Consider the following 17,401-nt stretch of genomic DNA (forward strand, 5'->3'; position numbering starts at 1 on the left):
ATATAAGTAATATTATAGAACCTCAAAATTTTGAGCTGAGACCCTCAAAATTTTGAGGCTCGATGCCGTCGCACACCTCGCACATGTGTGCAAGCCGCCACTGTTTGAACTTATAATGAGTTTAAGTTATCTGTCACTTCAAACGAAAAAAATATCGCATTAAGAGAGTATAACAAATAAAACACCACACAAGACGACAAATAAAACATTGATGCCACACTTAGGCGACAAAAATAGAAAAATAATAACTCAAATATATTTATATAAATGGCAATAAAAAGAACAATGAAGAAGGTGATTCCCGATAAAAAAAAAAAAAGAAGACTAAATATCACTTATCTCAAATGAAGAAAGGCTAGAGAGAAATTAGAGCTTCTTTCAACATTGTTGTGGGTAATAAATAATAGAAATTTGTTGTATATGATCCACAAGTCCTAGCTCGAACGTCATGATCAGGGTTCAAACTTCGGCTCTCTCACTTGTGTGTATGAATTTATAATGACTTTGTCATTTCGTCTATCCATCAAGAAAGAAACTTGTTGTATATGGTCAATCTAGTATGCTTCAGGCACCTGGATTTTTTTTGGGTTGTTTTTGCACATTGTTGCTCTTGATGTTAATACTCGGTATAACAATAGCCTGGACAATCAACTAGTTCACATGTATTTCTTCCAATGAAAGACACTCTCTTTATCCTCGTGAATTCCTAAGTAGGTGCTGCATTCTTAAAAAAAAAAAAAAGAGAGAGAAGTAAAGTCGATTATAAACAATTGAAACAGATCAAAGAAAATCTTAAAGGAAAATTGTTTAAATTTGAATATGATATGGAGAGATACAAACAACTGTGAAGATGAAATGATGAAGGGGATAAAAGAAAGATGAGGAAAGAATGGGAAATGTTGGTAGTCGAAAATTTGAAAAGAAATTAAGGATATTTTTGGTGTAATTATAAATAATTAGTGTTTAACTAGAAAAAAATTGTATACTTTTACAAGTTTAAAATAAATTATTTTTGCACCATGCCCTACTTTAACATAAGAGTATATTTGCAAATTGCAAATGAACTCTTGTCTTAAAAAGGAGTGTGTGAGAAGAGTAAAGGAGAAACATCATCAACCTAAGTGATTAACATCATATCGATAGCAGGAAACAATGTGAAAATGCTAAAGTTGATCCGCAAACATCGATGTTATTATAACCGAAGTCTGAATTACTACGATCGTTTTTTGACTTTTCTCTTAGAAACCGAAGAGTTAATACACAAAATAATCAAAATCATAATTTGTTCAAGCATAACCAAATATACATGAAAGAAAATAATCATTTTGTCCCAAATTACAAGTCATCTTACGGTACCAATAGAAGATTAATGTTATTTTTTCTATTTTACCATTTACTATTCATTATTTTATCTTCTTCTAATTCCTTTAATATATCTTTCTCATGTCATTAATAGAAGATAATTTTGTGAAATAACTTATAATTTTTCTTTCTTTTATAAAATTGAGGAAAATGATAAATAGTCCTCTTAAACACTAGTTAAGAAACCCAAATATAGTAAAAATATCTTGAAACGTGTATAACCAATCTCTTAAAAATGTAGAAAATACTTTTTATTTTTTTAAGTAGTGTCACTCCTTTGAGGCAATAGTAAATATGACACTAAAGTTATAACTTCATTTTTCTAATTGAATGAACATGTTAAGATAACTTATAATTTGGGATCAAGGATAAACGTGGGATTGAACTTTTTTTAAAGTCAAAGTCAATTTTATTTTTTTTTATTTTTTGTGTTTAAATTACACTTTTGGTCCTTTAACTTTACAAAGTTACAATTTTTGCATCTTAAAGTTCAAAATAGCTTTTTTGGCCCTTTACCTTTCACAAACTTGCAATTCTGGACCCCGTAACTTTAGCCTCTTTACCCTCACTAATTTTGACCAAGTCAACGCACATATGACAAATGAGTCACATGTCACGTCAACATGTCTTGTCACGTGAACAATGACTAACATGTCACGTCAACATGACTTGTCACACATACTGACGTGACGTGATATGTGAATTATTGTCCACTTGACAAGACATGCTTACATGACATGTGAGTCACTGACCACATATGCGTTGACTTGGTTATGTGGCTATATCTGCCGGTTTGAAAAAATTAAGGATCAAAAATACTATTTTGAAAGTTAAGAGGTTAAAATTGCAAATTTGTAAAAGTTAGAGTTACACACAAAAAAACACAGACCCGTTCTGTTCTCGATGCTTTCAGCGATCACTCTATCATCACTTTTGTCAAGTTTAGCCATGGAAGCAACGCGATTCTCCTTCTACCACTTCCATCCCCACAACTTCCGACCCAAACCCAACGCATTTCCAGGTCAGTTCACTTTTCCATCTCTCTTGCTTCCCATAATCAAACATTACTCGTGCAATTTCCATTAACACGCATTTCTTCTCACAGGAAGAAGACACACACAAACAATCCACACAATTAGAACTAGGGTTTCGCTTTTCACAACAAATTCACCTTCGCTTAACCGGAGAATTTACGTTAACTTCTCCGACCGACTCGGAAGTGATTACATGCGCGTTCAGACACCGCATTTGAGTGAAGAAGTTGTTCCGGAAACTAGTGGTAACGATAGTGAAGCAATTGTTGCTTCTTCTGATAACTTGAGAATTTTAGAGGTTAAACCTAAAACGTTCAAAAATAGGTTTCTGAATTTTGTGCGTTTTGGTTCTGTTATTAATGGTGCTGCTGAAACGTTTTTTAAGAGTGAGATTAGGAGGAGATTGTTTGTTACTGCTGTGTTAATTGTGATTAGTCGTGTTGGTTATTTTATTCCTCTTCCTGGATTTGATAGAAGGTTGATACCTAAAGATTATATGAGCTTTGTTGCTGGTTCATCTGTTGGTAAGTTACATTACATACATTTATTTTGATTACTTTTTTGTGTTCTTGTTGTGAGTTGAATGGTTTTCATGCTGAAAATCCTGCAAAACCCAAAAGGGAAACTATTGAATAAGAAAATTGTTAGGAGAAATGTTTGCTAGCGGTTATAGAAATTAGGTGCAAGTTCAAGATAGCTAGTGATTGTGAAGTGGACAGGATAGTTGAACCATGAGAAGTGCAAACAACATACACTCTTTCTAACACTTTTTTTTTATTATTGATTCGCATGGGTTCCATCACTTATGAAGCACTGACATTGACAGATATCACACACGCCATTGACATATAGAAAATGGTAATAATTTGAAAATATAGAATTCATTGAATGTAAGCACATCTGTCGGTGTCGGACATTAGACACACATTCAAATATTCAATATAGAGTATTGATGCTACATAGACCATCAATTGGGAATGAACCCCCAATATGTGGGGATTGAATTCCACATAAATTAGTGAAACCCATGTGAATTAACGGCAGTAATAGAGTGTTTTGATAGCACTTCTATTTGAACTGGTGTTCAACTGCTGTTTTTGCAAGTCAATCTTTTTTTTTTTTTTTTTGCTTAGATATTTTTCCTGAGTTTATACTCGTGAACAGTCATTCATGTAGCTTCTGGCAGATGAACTTGGTGACTTCTCCTCTGAGCTGAAGCTGTCTCTTTTCCAACTTGGAATCAGTCCACAGATAGTAGCATCTATCCTTATGCAGGTATAACCCTCCCGTTCATTGAGTAAGTTGTTTTTTTGCCCGTTACTTTGAAGGCCAAAGGATGTTTAACTTCCTTTAGTTACGTATGATTTTCATTTTCAATTCTTTCATGATCTTTTTGCTAATGTTATGCATCCTTATAAAATGGTTTACTATTATGCGGAGTCCAGTGGTGTTCATCTTACTCGTATATGTTTAATTTCTTTCAATATTTTGGCCTTTTATGAACTGCATTTATACAAAGATATTCATGTGCAGGTATTATGTCATGTTGTTCCTTCTCTAGTAAAGTTGCGGAAAGAAGGTTTGGATGGGCATGAGAAGATTAAGAGTTATATGTGGGTCAATTTATCCATATCAAACAGTGAGCTAATATCTAGCTACACGTTTTTCTAATTCCATTTGTGTGATTCATGATATAAGGAACCTCATTTAATGAATTGTTCATTTGTTCTTTCAGTTGGTGGATGTCATTGGGCTTTGCAATTATAGAAGCTCTAGTAGTTTCTTTCTACTCACTTCCATACTCAATCTACGCTGCTAGTTATAGGTATTTTTTCATAAAACAATATTTTTAAAGTAAAATTTAAATAATCTAACAAAGAATTCAACTATTCATATTCCCTAAAAAATTGCTAACATATGTTAGCCCTGAAGGTTAAAAAGATGGTTTTCCGTATATCGTAATCCCAACAGATGTATTTAAGCAGTCTTATTAATTGCCAGGCATAACAGTGACATTGGTCTTTGTTACATTAAAAATTGTTATCCTACATTTCATTTTCTTTGGCTTATGTTTTATGATGATATGGATCTCATTTTCTTTTGCTTGTTTACCACGCTTTTACTGAACAACTCCTTGTCTGAACTCTTTCTGTTTGATATTTTTGTCTTGTTAAAATATTTGTTGCTTTTGCAGGATCAAACATGTAATGGTGACAACTTCGTTGCTGGTTTGTGGTGCAATGACTATTACATGGATATGTGATACCATATCAGAATCTGGATTTGGTATTTTTCTTCCCACATACTTTGACTTTGTCATACTTGATTGGAGTTAAAATTTTAAAAGATAACCAAAGCATATGATGGGAAAACTTATGGATAAATATCAACTGTGTATATATCCTATGTAGACATTCCTCAGTGATTTGTGTCTTCATTTAGGACTTTGGAGTCATATGTAATCCTTAAACCATACATAATAAACAAATAGTCTACAATTTCATGAAAGGTTGTATCAATCCGTTTTAAAATGCTATGTCTCTTCGCCATACTGCAAAAGGATAAGAAAACAATTATTATTCTCGATACTTAAGTCAGTTATGCCATTTTAATTCAAAGACACACTGGTGACATGCATTGGATGTTTGCTTTTATCATTATGAAATCATTTGATATTGCTTTCTTCAGGTCAAGGTTCATCTCTTATCATATGTGTTGGAATACTGACGGGGTATATGGAGACATTACACAAAATGCTTACTCAGCTTTCAGGTACATGACTGGATGCAAAAAAACGGCTTTTGAAAATTTATCTGATCTCCCTTTCTGTTGTCTCTAGCTTAAATTCTAACTTATTGACGCAGCATGTCTGGTATCTTGAGTTTGGCCTATAGGAGCATTTATCTATAGGAGCATTTATGTTAGAGTAGTTTTTGCCATATGGGACAAAATATAACAGATGGCCTGTTCAGTTATGTTCTCTTTGGTTCCATCCTTTTCAATGGAACTAAAATGTACCACTTTTTGACCTTTTGTATGTTTTTTCTATTTTTAATATACACTAAATATAGAATAGAACCCATACGTTTTGTTCTGTCTTATTCTGACTTGTCTACCATACACTACCTTAGAGTAATGTTACAACTTACAAGGATGTTATGCAACTTTAATCAGGTCAAAATACCTAAAGTTATATTATTTTATATCCATCATCGAATTATTTGTGGCTGTATTGATTCATATTTCTTGATATTGCAGTGAGTGCTGTTAGTTGGTGGCCATATGTGCTTGCAGTATTGGGTCTCTTCACAATAGTCACTATGTGGGCAGTTGTAGTAACTGAAGGTTGCAGGAAAGTAAAGCTTCAGTACTATGGTTTCAAACTTGCTTCTGCTGCAAGGTAATGTCATTGAAGTTGTCCAGACAATTGAACCTTGTTATCCTCATTGAAAGTTTAAATGTTACTAGAGTTATGACATTCTCCCACCCATAAATTTTTTTACTTGACATTTTCTGGCAAGTTGGTTCATGAGGAAAGTTGTTCCATACCCCAGAAAAGAAAACCGTAGATTCTGTTTTTCATGTGCTGTGCCTTTTGTGGCTTGAATATTAGCTTATATTCAACTTAGCTCCTATACTCAATAGAATCCATTTCCCTTATTTATTATGACAGACAGTTTATATGTTTCTGAAGGAATTAAATGATAATCTTGAGTGTACTGATGCCGACAGTTGAGACTTTCATGTCTCATAATTTTAAACAGGGAGCAATCGCCTATTACTGAAGTGGAGCCCTATATTCCTTTCAATATAAATCCAGCAGGGATGCAACCTGTTCTTACCACCTCTTACCTCTTGGCCTTTCCAAGCATTGTCGCTGGGTATGTACATTCCATTTTGCATTTCAACTGGCACTCTTGGTTTGAACTCGTGATTCAAATTTTGTCGGTCCCATAGTTTGCTAGCGCTCTATCTCTCTCCGTTTGCTAGGAAATGTGTTTGCCTGTTGCTAGTCATGTGCTGTTAAAAAAAATAATGAAGTTTTCTTTATGTTTTTTGAATCAGCTTTACTACTCTATTGTGAAGTGCAATTTCTAATATTACTATTAATTGGCAGTTTGCTTGGGTCACCTTTTTGGGGGAATGTGAAGGAAATATTGAATCCCGAAACTTCTGTTGGTGCTGAACCGTGGGTCTACTATTCAATATATGCCTTCTTTGTCTTCCTTTTCAATATATTTGATATTGTAAGTTTCTTTTTGCTACTATTTTATGATTGAACCAATGTACTTGATATAAGTAGTTTCTAATCGGTTTTTTTAGGTACCGTTTGACCTAGTTTTTTTTCCTCTTCTTTTGAGCTTATGCAAACAGCTTATGCAATTTTTATGTATTATTATAAGTTTTTCAAGGTAGTTTATGATAAAATAGCTTATAAAAATACAATTTTGACTAGTATGAACTTATAAAATAGCATAAAACATAATTTAGATTGCATAAGCTGTTTGCATAAGCTCAAAAGAAGAGGAAAACAAGCCAGGCCAAACGGTACCTTAGTGTCATTTTGATGTAAATGTAATTTATTGATTAAACTTAAGCCTAATGTAACACATTGTCTGAAAAGTCTCCAGTCTCAAGTGAAAACAATAAGGAAGATACTAATGAGTTTTAACAAAGTTTGCATGATATCCCAAAATGTTACGGATGTAGCACATTATTTCAAATTCTAGTTACAAAGACATACTTGATTCTTAATTATGCAAAACTTCAACCAAAATTTGCAGAGTATAGTTGTGGAACCTGAACTAAATCATTATATGTAGCCAATGGGTTTGTTTATCTGGTACTATTGTAGTCTGAGATTGAATTAGATTTTAACGGAGAATTCACCCCCCAAAAATTGATTTCAACCGAGAATATGGAAAAAAGATACCAAATCTGTTACTTATTGAAATGATATGAATTTTGAGCTGCTTATTCTGATTGTTAATTTTCAACCCAATTAAAAATACATGGTTCATAATTGTAAATAGTTTGAATTCTTTGTTTGATGTAGCACCAAGTCATTTCCATACTATGTTAAAATATCAGTAATTCAGAACGACTTGTATCTATCTTGTAAAAGGCCTTTTATATGTGGATTTTGCACAGGCTAACTTGCCAAAGGAAATTGCTGATTACTTGAATAAGATGGGTGCAAGAATACCAAATGTTAAGCCCGGGAAGGCTACAATAGAGTACCTCTCAAAGGTTCAGGCATCCACACGATTTTGGGGTCTGTTATGGGTGAAAGCTACACTTTTAGGCTCCTTTTGATATTTAGCAAATATAATATTTTCCTATTATGTGATGTTCATCTGCTGCCTCGTGAAAATTTTGCAGGGGGGCTATTGTTAAGTGTTTTGGCCACTACTTCAAGTGTTCTTGATCACTATTTACGGCGTACCAATGCTGGATTTGCTATTGGTTTTACATCAGTTCTAATTATTGTAAGTGCAAGAAAGGTTTAATGTAATTATTTTACATCAGTTCTATTATAATTTGCATGCAAACTTATTGGTGATACACAGTCAGGCAAGAAATTTATGCCAGCTTCATTTATCGGGCTTGCATTGCTTTCTAAGTAATTTAAATTTGGGGGCACAACATCGACCTGTTATGTTGAGTCATTTCGCATACATCTCACTTGTACCCTAATGGTAGTACTCTAGTATTTTATTCTTTCCACTCTTTTCATCACACGAAATACTTGTCATTTCTTGGTTATTAAGAGGATTTTATAAACTCTTTCCCCTCTACAGAAAATACTGAATTTGGTAATTGGCTGAAGTGTCAAATTTCTATATAGTATATACGGTATTATACATTTGGAATGTACTTTCTTTCAACATAGACTATCAAGTGCTATATTCAACTGCTTAGTATAATGCAGTTTTACTGAGTATCCCTTGGTTTTATTGGTCCAGGTTGGTTCCATTATTGAACTAAGAAGATCGTATCAAGCATATAATGTGATGCCAAGCTTAAGCAATGCTTTGAGACGTTATGGTGTATAACTTCTGGAAAAGCCATGCTGTCATTCCACTGTGCCGTTTTGTTTTAACTTGGAGGATATTGCTTTCATCGGCATCAGTAAGTAGTAAAACTTCCCGTCTGACTAATATTTCCAGAAGCTTGGATTTTTGGCGAGTTATGCCTGGTTTATAGGTCTTCAAGTATTGAGGTCCGTTAGCATTGCTAGTAATGTGGAGCTAAATGCTGCCTGTCGGTGCGTGGTAGTTACTGATTCATAAGCCTCATTTTCTAATTTCTCTCTAGAAGGAATTTTTGATGATTTTAGGAAAGGATAGTATTTAGTTAGGTTACAGTTGTAGCTGCAGCTGATATTTGTACAGGAAATTGTGTTCTAGACACGGCATGTAATATAAAAAAAGGTAATGTAGGAGGTTAATCGCCTTAAAATCGTCTTTATCTCCAATCTCCATAGAAAAGGTCTTAGTGGTAGGCATTAATTATATTGCAACCAGAGAAAAATCTGCCATTTGTTGTTTAAGCTGTATGTTGTATCCGCCTGTAGAATGATCAGTGAAACCCTTTGAGCACAGTCCAAATTGTGCACCATTGATGATGCATGGAGTAAACGGTTGCGTCTATTATTTTATTTTTAACAATCGACAGTGTCTATTACAGTATAACATGCTCATATTCTGTTTGTGTCAAATTGGCTTTTTCAGCTATGGAGCTTGGTAATCTATTAAATTACTGATTTAATACATTTCAAAAATCACTATTATTGCAAGTGCTACTTAGATAGAGGTATCGGGTTAGCGATGAATGGATTGTGAATAGGTTGTATGAAGCTGACTAGGGGTGTACATGGGTCGGGCAAATCCGGTTAACCCGGTCAAACCCACCCAATCTAACCCAAAAAAATGGGTTGGGTCGGGCAAGTGGGTGGGTATGGATTTCAAAAATGAAAAACCCATAAAAAAAGTTGGGTTACGGGTAAAACCGGACCCAACCCAAAAAACTCACTTACCCACTAGTGCTATGTTTTTTGAAATATTTTTTATGAAAATACTAAAGATTTTTCCATTTGATCATTAAATATTTTTTATATTGAAAATAAGTTATACTATTTTTTAAGAAAATAGAAAGATTGAATAATTTTTATAAACAAATATGATAATTTATCGCACTATTTAAAAAATAAAAAGAAAAACTTGAATAATTTTCATGAATATATATTATAATTCATCATTTAGTCATTTGATATTAAAAAAAGCAAAAAAAAATTATTTGGGTAGCAAACTCTCTAACCCGTAAATTAGTGGGTTTACACAAAAAATATGTGATTATTTTTTATAGTGAAAAAAGTTACACTATTTTTCAAGAAAATAATATGGTTCAGTTATTTTTATGAAAAAATAGGATGATTCGACATTTAAATATTTAATATAAAAAAATAGAAAAATAATTTGGGTAACCCACTACCCAACCCGATCCAACCCGGAAATTAGTGAATTTACCCAACCCGGCCCAATGTTATAACGGGTGGTTATTTTCCTCGACCCAATCCGGAGTATCCTATGTGGTTCGGGTTTTGGTTTTGGTCAAACTCAACCCAATCCGGCCCATGTACACCCCTAAAGCTGACTCAACTATCATTGTCTTATTGTAAGCTTAGAGCCCGTTTGGTGCGCAGGATAGCATAGTGACAGGATAAGATATAAAACAGGATAAAGATAAGATAGGATAACAGCAGGATAACAGTTATACTCAGTTATCATATCCTATGTTTGGTGCACACAAGATAACAAACATGATAACTATTATATTTTGTTTTTAATACATATTTGCTCATAATAATATGATAAGATATATAACATATTTAATTGACAAAATTACTCTTGTAAAACAATTGTTATTTTTTTAAAATTATTTTGTAATACTTTGAATTTTATAAATAAAAAATATAAATAAGTAATCAAATAACTTTATATAATTTAAAATAAAAATCATGAGAAAATAATCAAGTTTAATTTTTTATATGAATCATGATCAAATAAATAACTCAATAATATATACATGTTAGATAAGCTAAATAAATATATGATATATCTCATATGTAAATAATAAAATTACTATTGCAAGAGAATTATATTTAATTTTTTTATAAAATTTAAATTAATATCCCTATTTGTCAATTTTTTAATAATCATTTTACTTTAAAATATTGTAATTTTAGTAAAATTTTGATTTTTTAGAAAATATAAATTACAAAATTACCCCTGTGAGAAAATCATATATATTTAAAAATTAATTATTTTATTATTTATATTTTATTAATTTTATTTTATATATTTTAAAATATTTTTTATAAAATAAATCAGTAATTTTTTTTTTCTTATCCTATCCTGCTGGTAACCCAGCTCAAATTCAGGATAAGAATTATAACTAGAGAGACAGGATAGGATAAGCTTCAGGATTAACTTATCATATCCTGCTGTATCACCAAACATTGGATTGCGGCAGGATATGATACAATTATCCTATCCTGTCTCTTATCCTGTGCACCATACGGGCCCTAAAAAGAAACAAAGGAAATGGTGATACTGTGTAATCTCTCTCAAATTAGAAGTACAATAAACATGTAATATAAATATTCTTTTGCATTTAAACTTTTTTTTTCAATGCAATTAATTAGGACGTGTTTGGAATAGAGTTTAAAACAGAAATTTTTAACTTTTTTTTCTTCTCATTTTGCATTGCTATATATTGAAGAAATTCTAAAATGATTGATAATTGAACTTTATTTGAAAATATCAATCAAAATTTTTTGTTTCTCCTTTTATTTACCAATGATGATAGCTTTTCAAGCTTTTAGAGCTTGTATAAATTAAAAATAAAGAAATACAGAGCATATTTAGGAAAATCACATTAGAAGTTTAGAACAATTCCTAGCTCAATCTAAAAGCGAAAATTATGTGATTCAAAATTAATTTACTTGGTCCTTTAACTTATCAAACCTTTGAAATTTGACTTTGAATGCAAATATGATTCAAAACCATGTTCTTTTTGCTGTGTTATTTTATTGAATTAAATGATAAATATAAAATATACACAAAGTAGTTTGAACATATTAAAAAAAATGGGTTGAAACCTTAAAAAAAATATCTCAGTAACTCGAGGGAGTTAATTTTCACAGTTTGATACATTTGATTTATCAATAATAAAATGTTTTCTTTTTGTCAATAAATAAATAAAATGGTTAAACAACATGATGTTTTCTCTCCCGACTCCCTGCCTTTCTTTTCTACTCCTGAATTTACGTTTTTGCCCTTGGGGGTACTTTGGTTTGTACGAACCCAATTTTTTTGTCATGCTCAAAAAATTCGGTTAATAAAAACCGAAAATTTGTGTTCCAATTTTTTCTTCCAGATTTCCTGCATAAATTCAGCATCAGATACTTAACTTCCACAATTTATTTGAAATACTAAACGATGTCCGATTTGAGTAAACGAACACTCGTTGGAAAGCTTAGGGTGTCAAGATTACAAATATAATTTTTGTTTTGAGGGTTAACTATCCAATTGGTTCAGTTTGACCAAATAATGAGTACTGGTACAGAAACAGAGCAGAAACTTTTCTCAAATTTGTAGGTAGATTTTCTCATACTATACTTAATGAAATTTAACAATTCCGGTGTCAATCCTGTATTAAATTTTGTCTTCTTTACATTAGATTAAAAATCATTAGCATACGACTTATATTCAGAGAGATATACTAAATTTACCACATGTAGCTCTACACGAATTTTCACATAAATCTTTCTTCTTTTGTTAACATTTATGTTATTTCGGTTTATATAAACTGAATTTTTTTTCCATGTGTAAAAATTTCGGTGTGTATAAACCAAAATAAGTTGGCCAAATTTTTTCAAACCACAAAGGGCAAAATGAGATATTTGGGTATAAAAAAAAGGCGGAGGGTCGGGAGAGAAAACATCAAACAACATTTGGGCCAAAAAAGAAGTTTTATTTGTTGGGCCATACAAGGTAGCAGCCGAGCCCTGTAATTGGCGGGGGTTTTCATTTTAACTTTTTTTTAATATTTATTTGACATTTGAAAATTGAAATTGAACACCGGGAAATGAGCAGCGTCCAGGTACCGGAGATGGATCCCGCCGAGATCTACACCACATCAGACACCATGGATTCCTCCGCAATCTTTCACACCATCAACGACGTCGTAGCGTTCGTTCTTTATATGCACCAGCAAATCCCCTCGTAATTCCTAACTTCTCTCTCTACTCTTCAATTTTTTCATTTTTCGTTCTTCGTTTTGTTTTCAATTTTCATCATTCGCCACATTTTGTTTTATGCAGAACAGTGCAAGATATGAGCGCTGAGTTCGATTCAATGCATTCCGAGTATAAGCAACTGGTAAAATTCATTTTATTTTAGTTTTCAATTTTCAGCATTCAGCACATTTTGTTCAAATTCTACGCTATTTAACAACACTGATTTTTGTTCGAGTAGAAATTGTTTGAATCAAGTGGTTATTTATTACTATCTCCGAGATTCTTTTTATAAGAGACAAGTCATTTTTTTAGATTCGTTGAATAATTGATGTATCTGGTATTTTCCATATGATTATGTTTGTAATTTGCTTGGGATTTTGAATTTGTTGATGTTAGGAGATGGATATGGGAAATGAAGTGAAGGCGTCGTTTAGGAGGAAGCATGTGAGTAGAATGAGGGAAATCAAAGTAGGAATAAAGAGATTAGATAAGTTGATGAGTTCTCTTTCGAATGTACAAACTGCACTTAAATTGATGATCAATGAGGTTCATACCATAGGTGGAGTTGTTTTGGCTCTTGGAGGTAGCTCCCTTAGACCTCAGAATGTTTATGTATTGGAATTTCCATGTCGAATTGATGTTTCCAATGCCGGGGATGATTTTGCTAGGAACAAAGCTGCTGAGGCGCTTTCCAGAAAGGTTCATTAAGTTATGAAATTTTTGATTGAGATGCAATTGCAATGTTTTTGTGTGAGGTCATTTTTTTTTTTTTTCTTTAACAGGCAATTCGAACGTTGATATCAAAGGATGCTGGGTCTGTTACTTATCCTGGTAGTTATATCCTGGTTGTTATTGAGTTTTATAGTTGATAAATATTCATTGTGAAGGATAAATACTCCAATTGGTCCTCTAACCATACATGAGACGTTGATCGAGTCGGTCCTTTGAAGATTTTGGACATTAGTTTGGTTTTTGTAGTATAAATTATTATCAATTTCAGGACCAAATTGATAATTGGATACATGTTGAGGGACTGAATTGATGTTGGTATAAACATTGCATGGTTCACATTGTTGTCCAAAATCCTTGTACCAACTTGATGTCTGGTGTATCTTTGAAGTATTAATTTGAATGTTTACCATTACCATTAGTTTGAAGGAAGGAACTTTCTTCCTGTTATCTCATTTATTTATTTTGCTTTATTTTATAATAATGAAACGATGGTTTTATTTTATCTGCTATTGTGTAGGTCCTAACAAACTGTTTGTGTTAATCAAGGCCCCTTCTTCTTTCAACCTGCCTCAGCATTTTCTGCCCAAACGTGATTTTAAGTACAACAGAAAGGTAATTTGTTAGTGTTGGATGTATTTGGGGGTCATATTTAATTTGTGGTTTTCTATTTTTTTATGTTGGATGTATATGATGATTCCTGTTAGCATAGGACACCATATGCTGTATTTGTTAGTGTTGTCTTTATAGTGAGTGATGTTGCTGATGACTTGTTTATTTGGTAAAGAAGATATCAAGTGCTATCTATGTTTGCTGCTTTCTGAATTCAATTATGGCTTTCTTCATTAGTATGATCATTCTTTGGAAATTATTCAACTGAAAACCTAGTTACCACACTTCAATTTTAAGATATGACTTTGATTGATGCTTTTGTTGTTCCCGTCGACTTGTTCTCCTTTGGAACTGAAACAAGTTGTTTTTTTCACTCCCCCCGAGTAAGCTTCAGGATATTTATTTCGAACAAAAAAGTAAATCTTTAAGTGTATCTTAGAGGGTGTTTGGCATATCCAAAACCTGTTTAACATGGTGCAAAATGGAATCAATTACATAAATATTATTTTAATTAAAATGAGGAGATGCAAGCTAATTTGTTTTTATCAGACCAAAGGTTCCCAATTCCTAGTAATAGGTTCTTATGTACTATATGTTTCTATATAAGACTTTTCTAGAGGGGATTGTTGCATGTATTGCCAGCAACTGAACTGCATTTTCACCACAGATTGTGCCTCTCAGGCTATTGTTTAAGTGCCGGAACCAGGATCAGGAAGTCGCTGCTTCTACTTCAGAAGATTTGATCTGGTATTATCATGTGATTTCTTATGATGTGAATATTTATCTGTTGATGACAAATTTTTGCTTAGATGAATTGCTTTTTGTATGCCGCATAACTAGATGCTTGTTTATAATTATTCGACCTATATTTGTTGATCTAGGTGAAAATTGCAGAAAACATGTTACTGTAAAATCCTTCAGCCCATTCTTGATGTGGCACATTGTCTTGTTAGTAGTAAATAATTGTTAGGATATTTTTTTTAATCAGGTTTTTGTGTAAAGAGCAGATCATCACTGTTTGCCAAGTGACAATAAATTTGCGTTGCTGTATACTGTTTAACATTTCTAGCCTTTCTAAGTAGCATTATTTTTCACATTTACCAATTATATTTCCATCCTCTTTCATTATATGACCTCTAGTCTTTTTATCTTCATTGTATGACCCTTATATCATTCAACATTGTGACTTTCAAATGACTTAAACCTTCTACATCACAGGTTTCAATGCCGACATGTGATAAAAGGCCTTGCAATGAATGCAATGGCAGAAGAATGAAATCTCCATTCCAATATTATATCATAAAAAGATCATGTTGTATGTATATATTACTTATGCTTGAATAGAAGCTAATGTACACTTGTTTCATTTTAGTTATGATGCGAAGTAGTTGAGCTTAGTTATCATTATTGTTTTAACATTTTAGACCAAAATGTTAGAAGGTAAGAAAGATAGGTGTTTGTGCCGGTGGAATTACATACTGTATCAAACAAATCCGTTAGAAAAACCAGTGATTGCATCTTCTCATGGGCAATAGAAGCCCAAGAATATTGAATTTATGAAAAGATTCCATATAACATGACATAATCCCACCGGAAGATATCTTCCGATAGTGAATTTTGCCTGCTTGAGTATCACGGGGGGAGAAGAGCAATCACCTAACAAGATTCCATTGGTAACTGATATGGGCTGTTTTTTGGACTAATGGCATTGGCAACTGTATCACTTATACTAAGACACTTTAATTTTTTGCAGGTAAGTTTAATTCATTTGATTTAGAACACATGCACCTGTTTATGTGAAGGTGTACTTGAATTGGTGCGACATGACATCTTTAATGCACTTGAGACTCGCATTATCCATGTTATATAACTATAGTCTTTAGTTATGGCCGGTGCCATTTTAGTTCAGTTGGTGATTTAACATGTTCCATAAGTTTTAAGGTGCGGTACATAAAGTGTGACCACACAAAATTGGCCATAATATGATAATATAACTCTCACCCTTAACAGTTTATATATATAATTCTAGCATTTTTTTTAATGATATATACCAAAACTCATGATAATGTGATGTGGCTGCTGGCCTCCCATTTACTTCCGTAGCTGTGTATACAAAAGTAAGTCAACATAGTGGACATTCCACTAACCACTAATCAAAGTTTATATATTTTCCTGTCACCATTCTTCAATCATTTCAGGTACAATTGGTTGAATTTGATGTAGAACTTGAAGGGATGTAAAATGCTCCCTTTGCTTCCTTTTCGATGAGTATTCATATTGTAGATTCATATTCTAGACTCCGTTCACCTAATTTCTCCACTAATTAATTAATTAATGTGACCGTAACCTAATATTACCCATGCTCTTTTTAGATGATGATGGTGTTAGTTGGTATAAATTCGAAATTGCTAATAATGCCAACGATCAGTAATGATAAATAAACCCATGTACCTAAATAAAAACCATACAAACACAGTGATCCACTTATTTCAATAGTCTTATTTTTTAGCAAAAAAATAATAAATTTATTTATTTGTAATTAAAGCATTGTAGAATTATGAAATAAGCAATTTGGATAGTTAAATCATTAATTTTTCATAATAATAATATTAATATTGGTAAAATAATAACAATAATAGAAATAATAATCATCACAGACAAACAATGATTTGGTCCTAGTGTTAAGTGGCTTGGACGCCTTAAGCAGGTGATCAAAAATTTAATCTCTGACTTGTGCTGCATATGAAAAAATTGATTGGAGGAGGAGAACCCGCCTTTTATGGACTACAGATAGTTGAACGGAGATTAGTTACCGTTATACGATATTATGTATACGTTTTTTGGTTGAATTGATTAGTAATAAAATGTTCGTCTATCTCTTTCTTTCTTTTGTACAAGTGTCATTTTGGAACGGACCGAAAACTAAATCCCTTTCTTCTCTAAAATTAAGGTTCTGAATTTTTTATTTTTTTTTTTGTGCAAGTCCCTGCAATTCACATTGTTTCCCTGCAATTATAAAATTCATGCCATCAGGTTTTTTTGAAGAAGCTAAATTAGCCCACCCAAATTGGCGCCAGAAAGAATCGAACCTCAGATCTCAAGAGGAACACACTCCCAAGTCCCAAGCCAATACTAATGCACCAACCCAAGTGGGTTTCATGCCATCATGTTGACAAGCACGGCCTCGATTTTGGCTTGAATTATTCGTGCACCTTAGGCTGAGGCACGATACATCTTGTCATATACTCCCTCCGTCCCAAAAAGAATGACCCATTTTGAATATATGCACTATTCATATATATTGTTTTGACCATATTTTTCTACTAATAAATAAAAATAAATATTAACATATAAGATGTTG

At 32.5% G+C, this 17,401-nt stretch overlaps 2 protein-coding genes across 3 annotated transcripts; both read left to right on the top strand.

Moving 5' to 3' along the window:
- Positions 1–2,202: 2,202 nt before the first annotated feature.
- LOC123890629 (preprotein translocase subunit SCY2, chloroplastic) lies at positions 2,203–9,067 on the top strand. Its single transcript, XM_045940267.1, has 13 exons — positions 2,203–2,383; positions 2,468–2,920; positions 3,583–3,671; positions 3,930–4,009; positions 4,132–4,221; positions 4,591–4,682; positions 5,085–5,168; positions 5,655–5,796; positions 6,161–6,277; positions 6,514–6,643; positions 7,548–7,671; positions 7,779–7,885; positions 8,363–9,067. Exons 1-13 carry the CDS (start codon positions 2,266–2,268, stop codon positions 8,450–8,452), a joined length of 1,716 nt encoding a protein of 571 aa, XP_045796223.1. The 5' UTR covers positions 2,203–2,265; the 3' UTR covers positions 8,453–9,067.
- Positions 9,068–12,527: 3,460 nt separating this feature from the next.
- Positions 12,528–15,603, top strand: LOC123889789. Of its 2 annotated transcripts, none has more exons than XM_045939285.1 (7): positions 12,528–12,685; positions 12,784–12,841; positions 13,096–13,398; positions 13,482–13,530; positions 13,949–14,043; positions 14,708–14,787; positions 15,259–15,603. In XM_045939285.1, the coding sequence occupies exons 1-7, from the start codon at positions 12,549–12,551 to the stop codon at positions 15,314–15,316; spliced, it is 780 nt and encodes a 259-aa protein (XP_045795241.1). In that variant the 5' UTR covers positions 12,528–12,548; the 3' UTR covers positions 15,317–15,603. The 2 variants fall into 2 exon arrangements, with proteins under 2 accessions (XP_045795241.1, XP_045795242.1); XM_045939286.1 differs by having other exon boundaries at positions 12,789–12,841.
- Positions 15,604–17,401: the final 1,798 nt, after the last annotated feature.

This window comes from Trifolium pratense, linkage group LG6, assembly GCF_020283565.1.
Source record: "Trifolium pratense cultivar HEN17-A07 linkage group LG6, ARS_RC_1.1, whole genome shotgun sequence".
Lineage (NCBI taxonomy): Eukaryota > Viridiplantae > Streptophyta > Magnoliopsida > Fabales > Fabaceae > Trifolium > Trifolium pratense.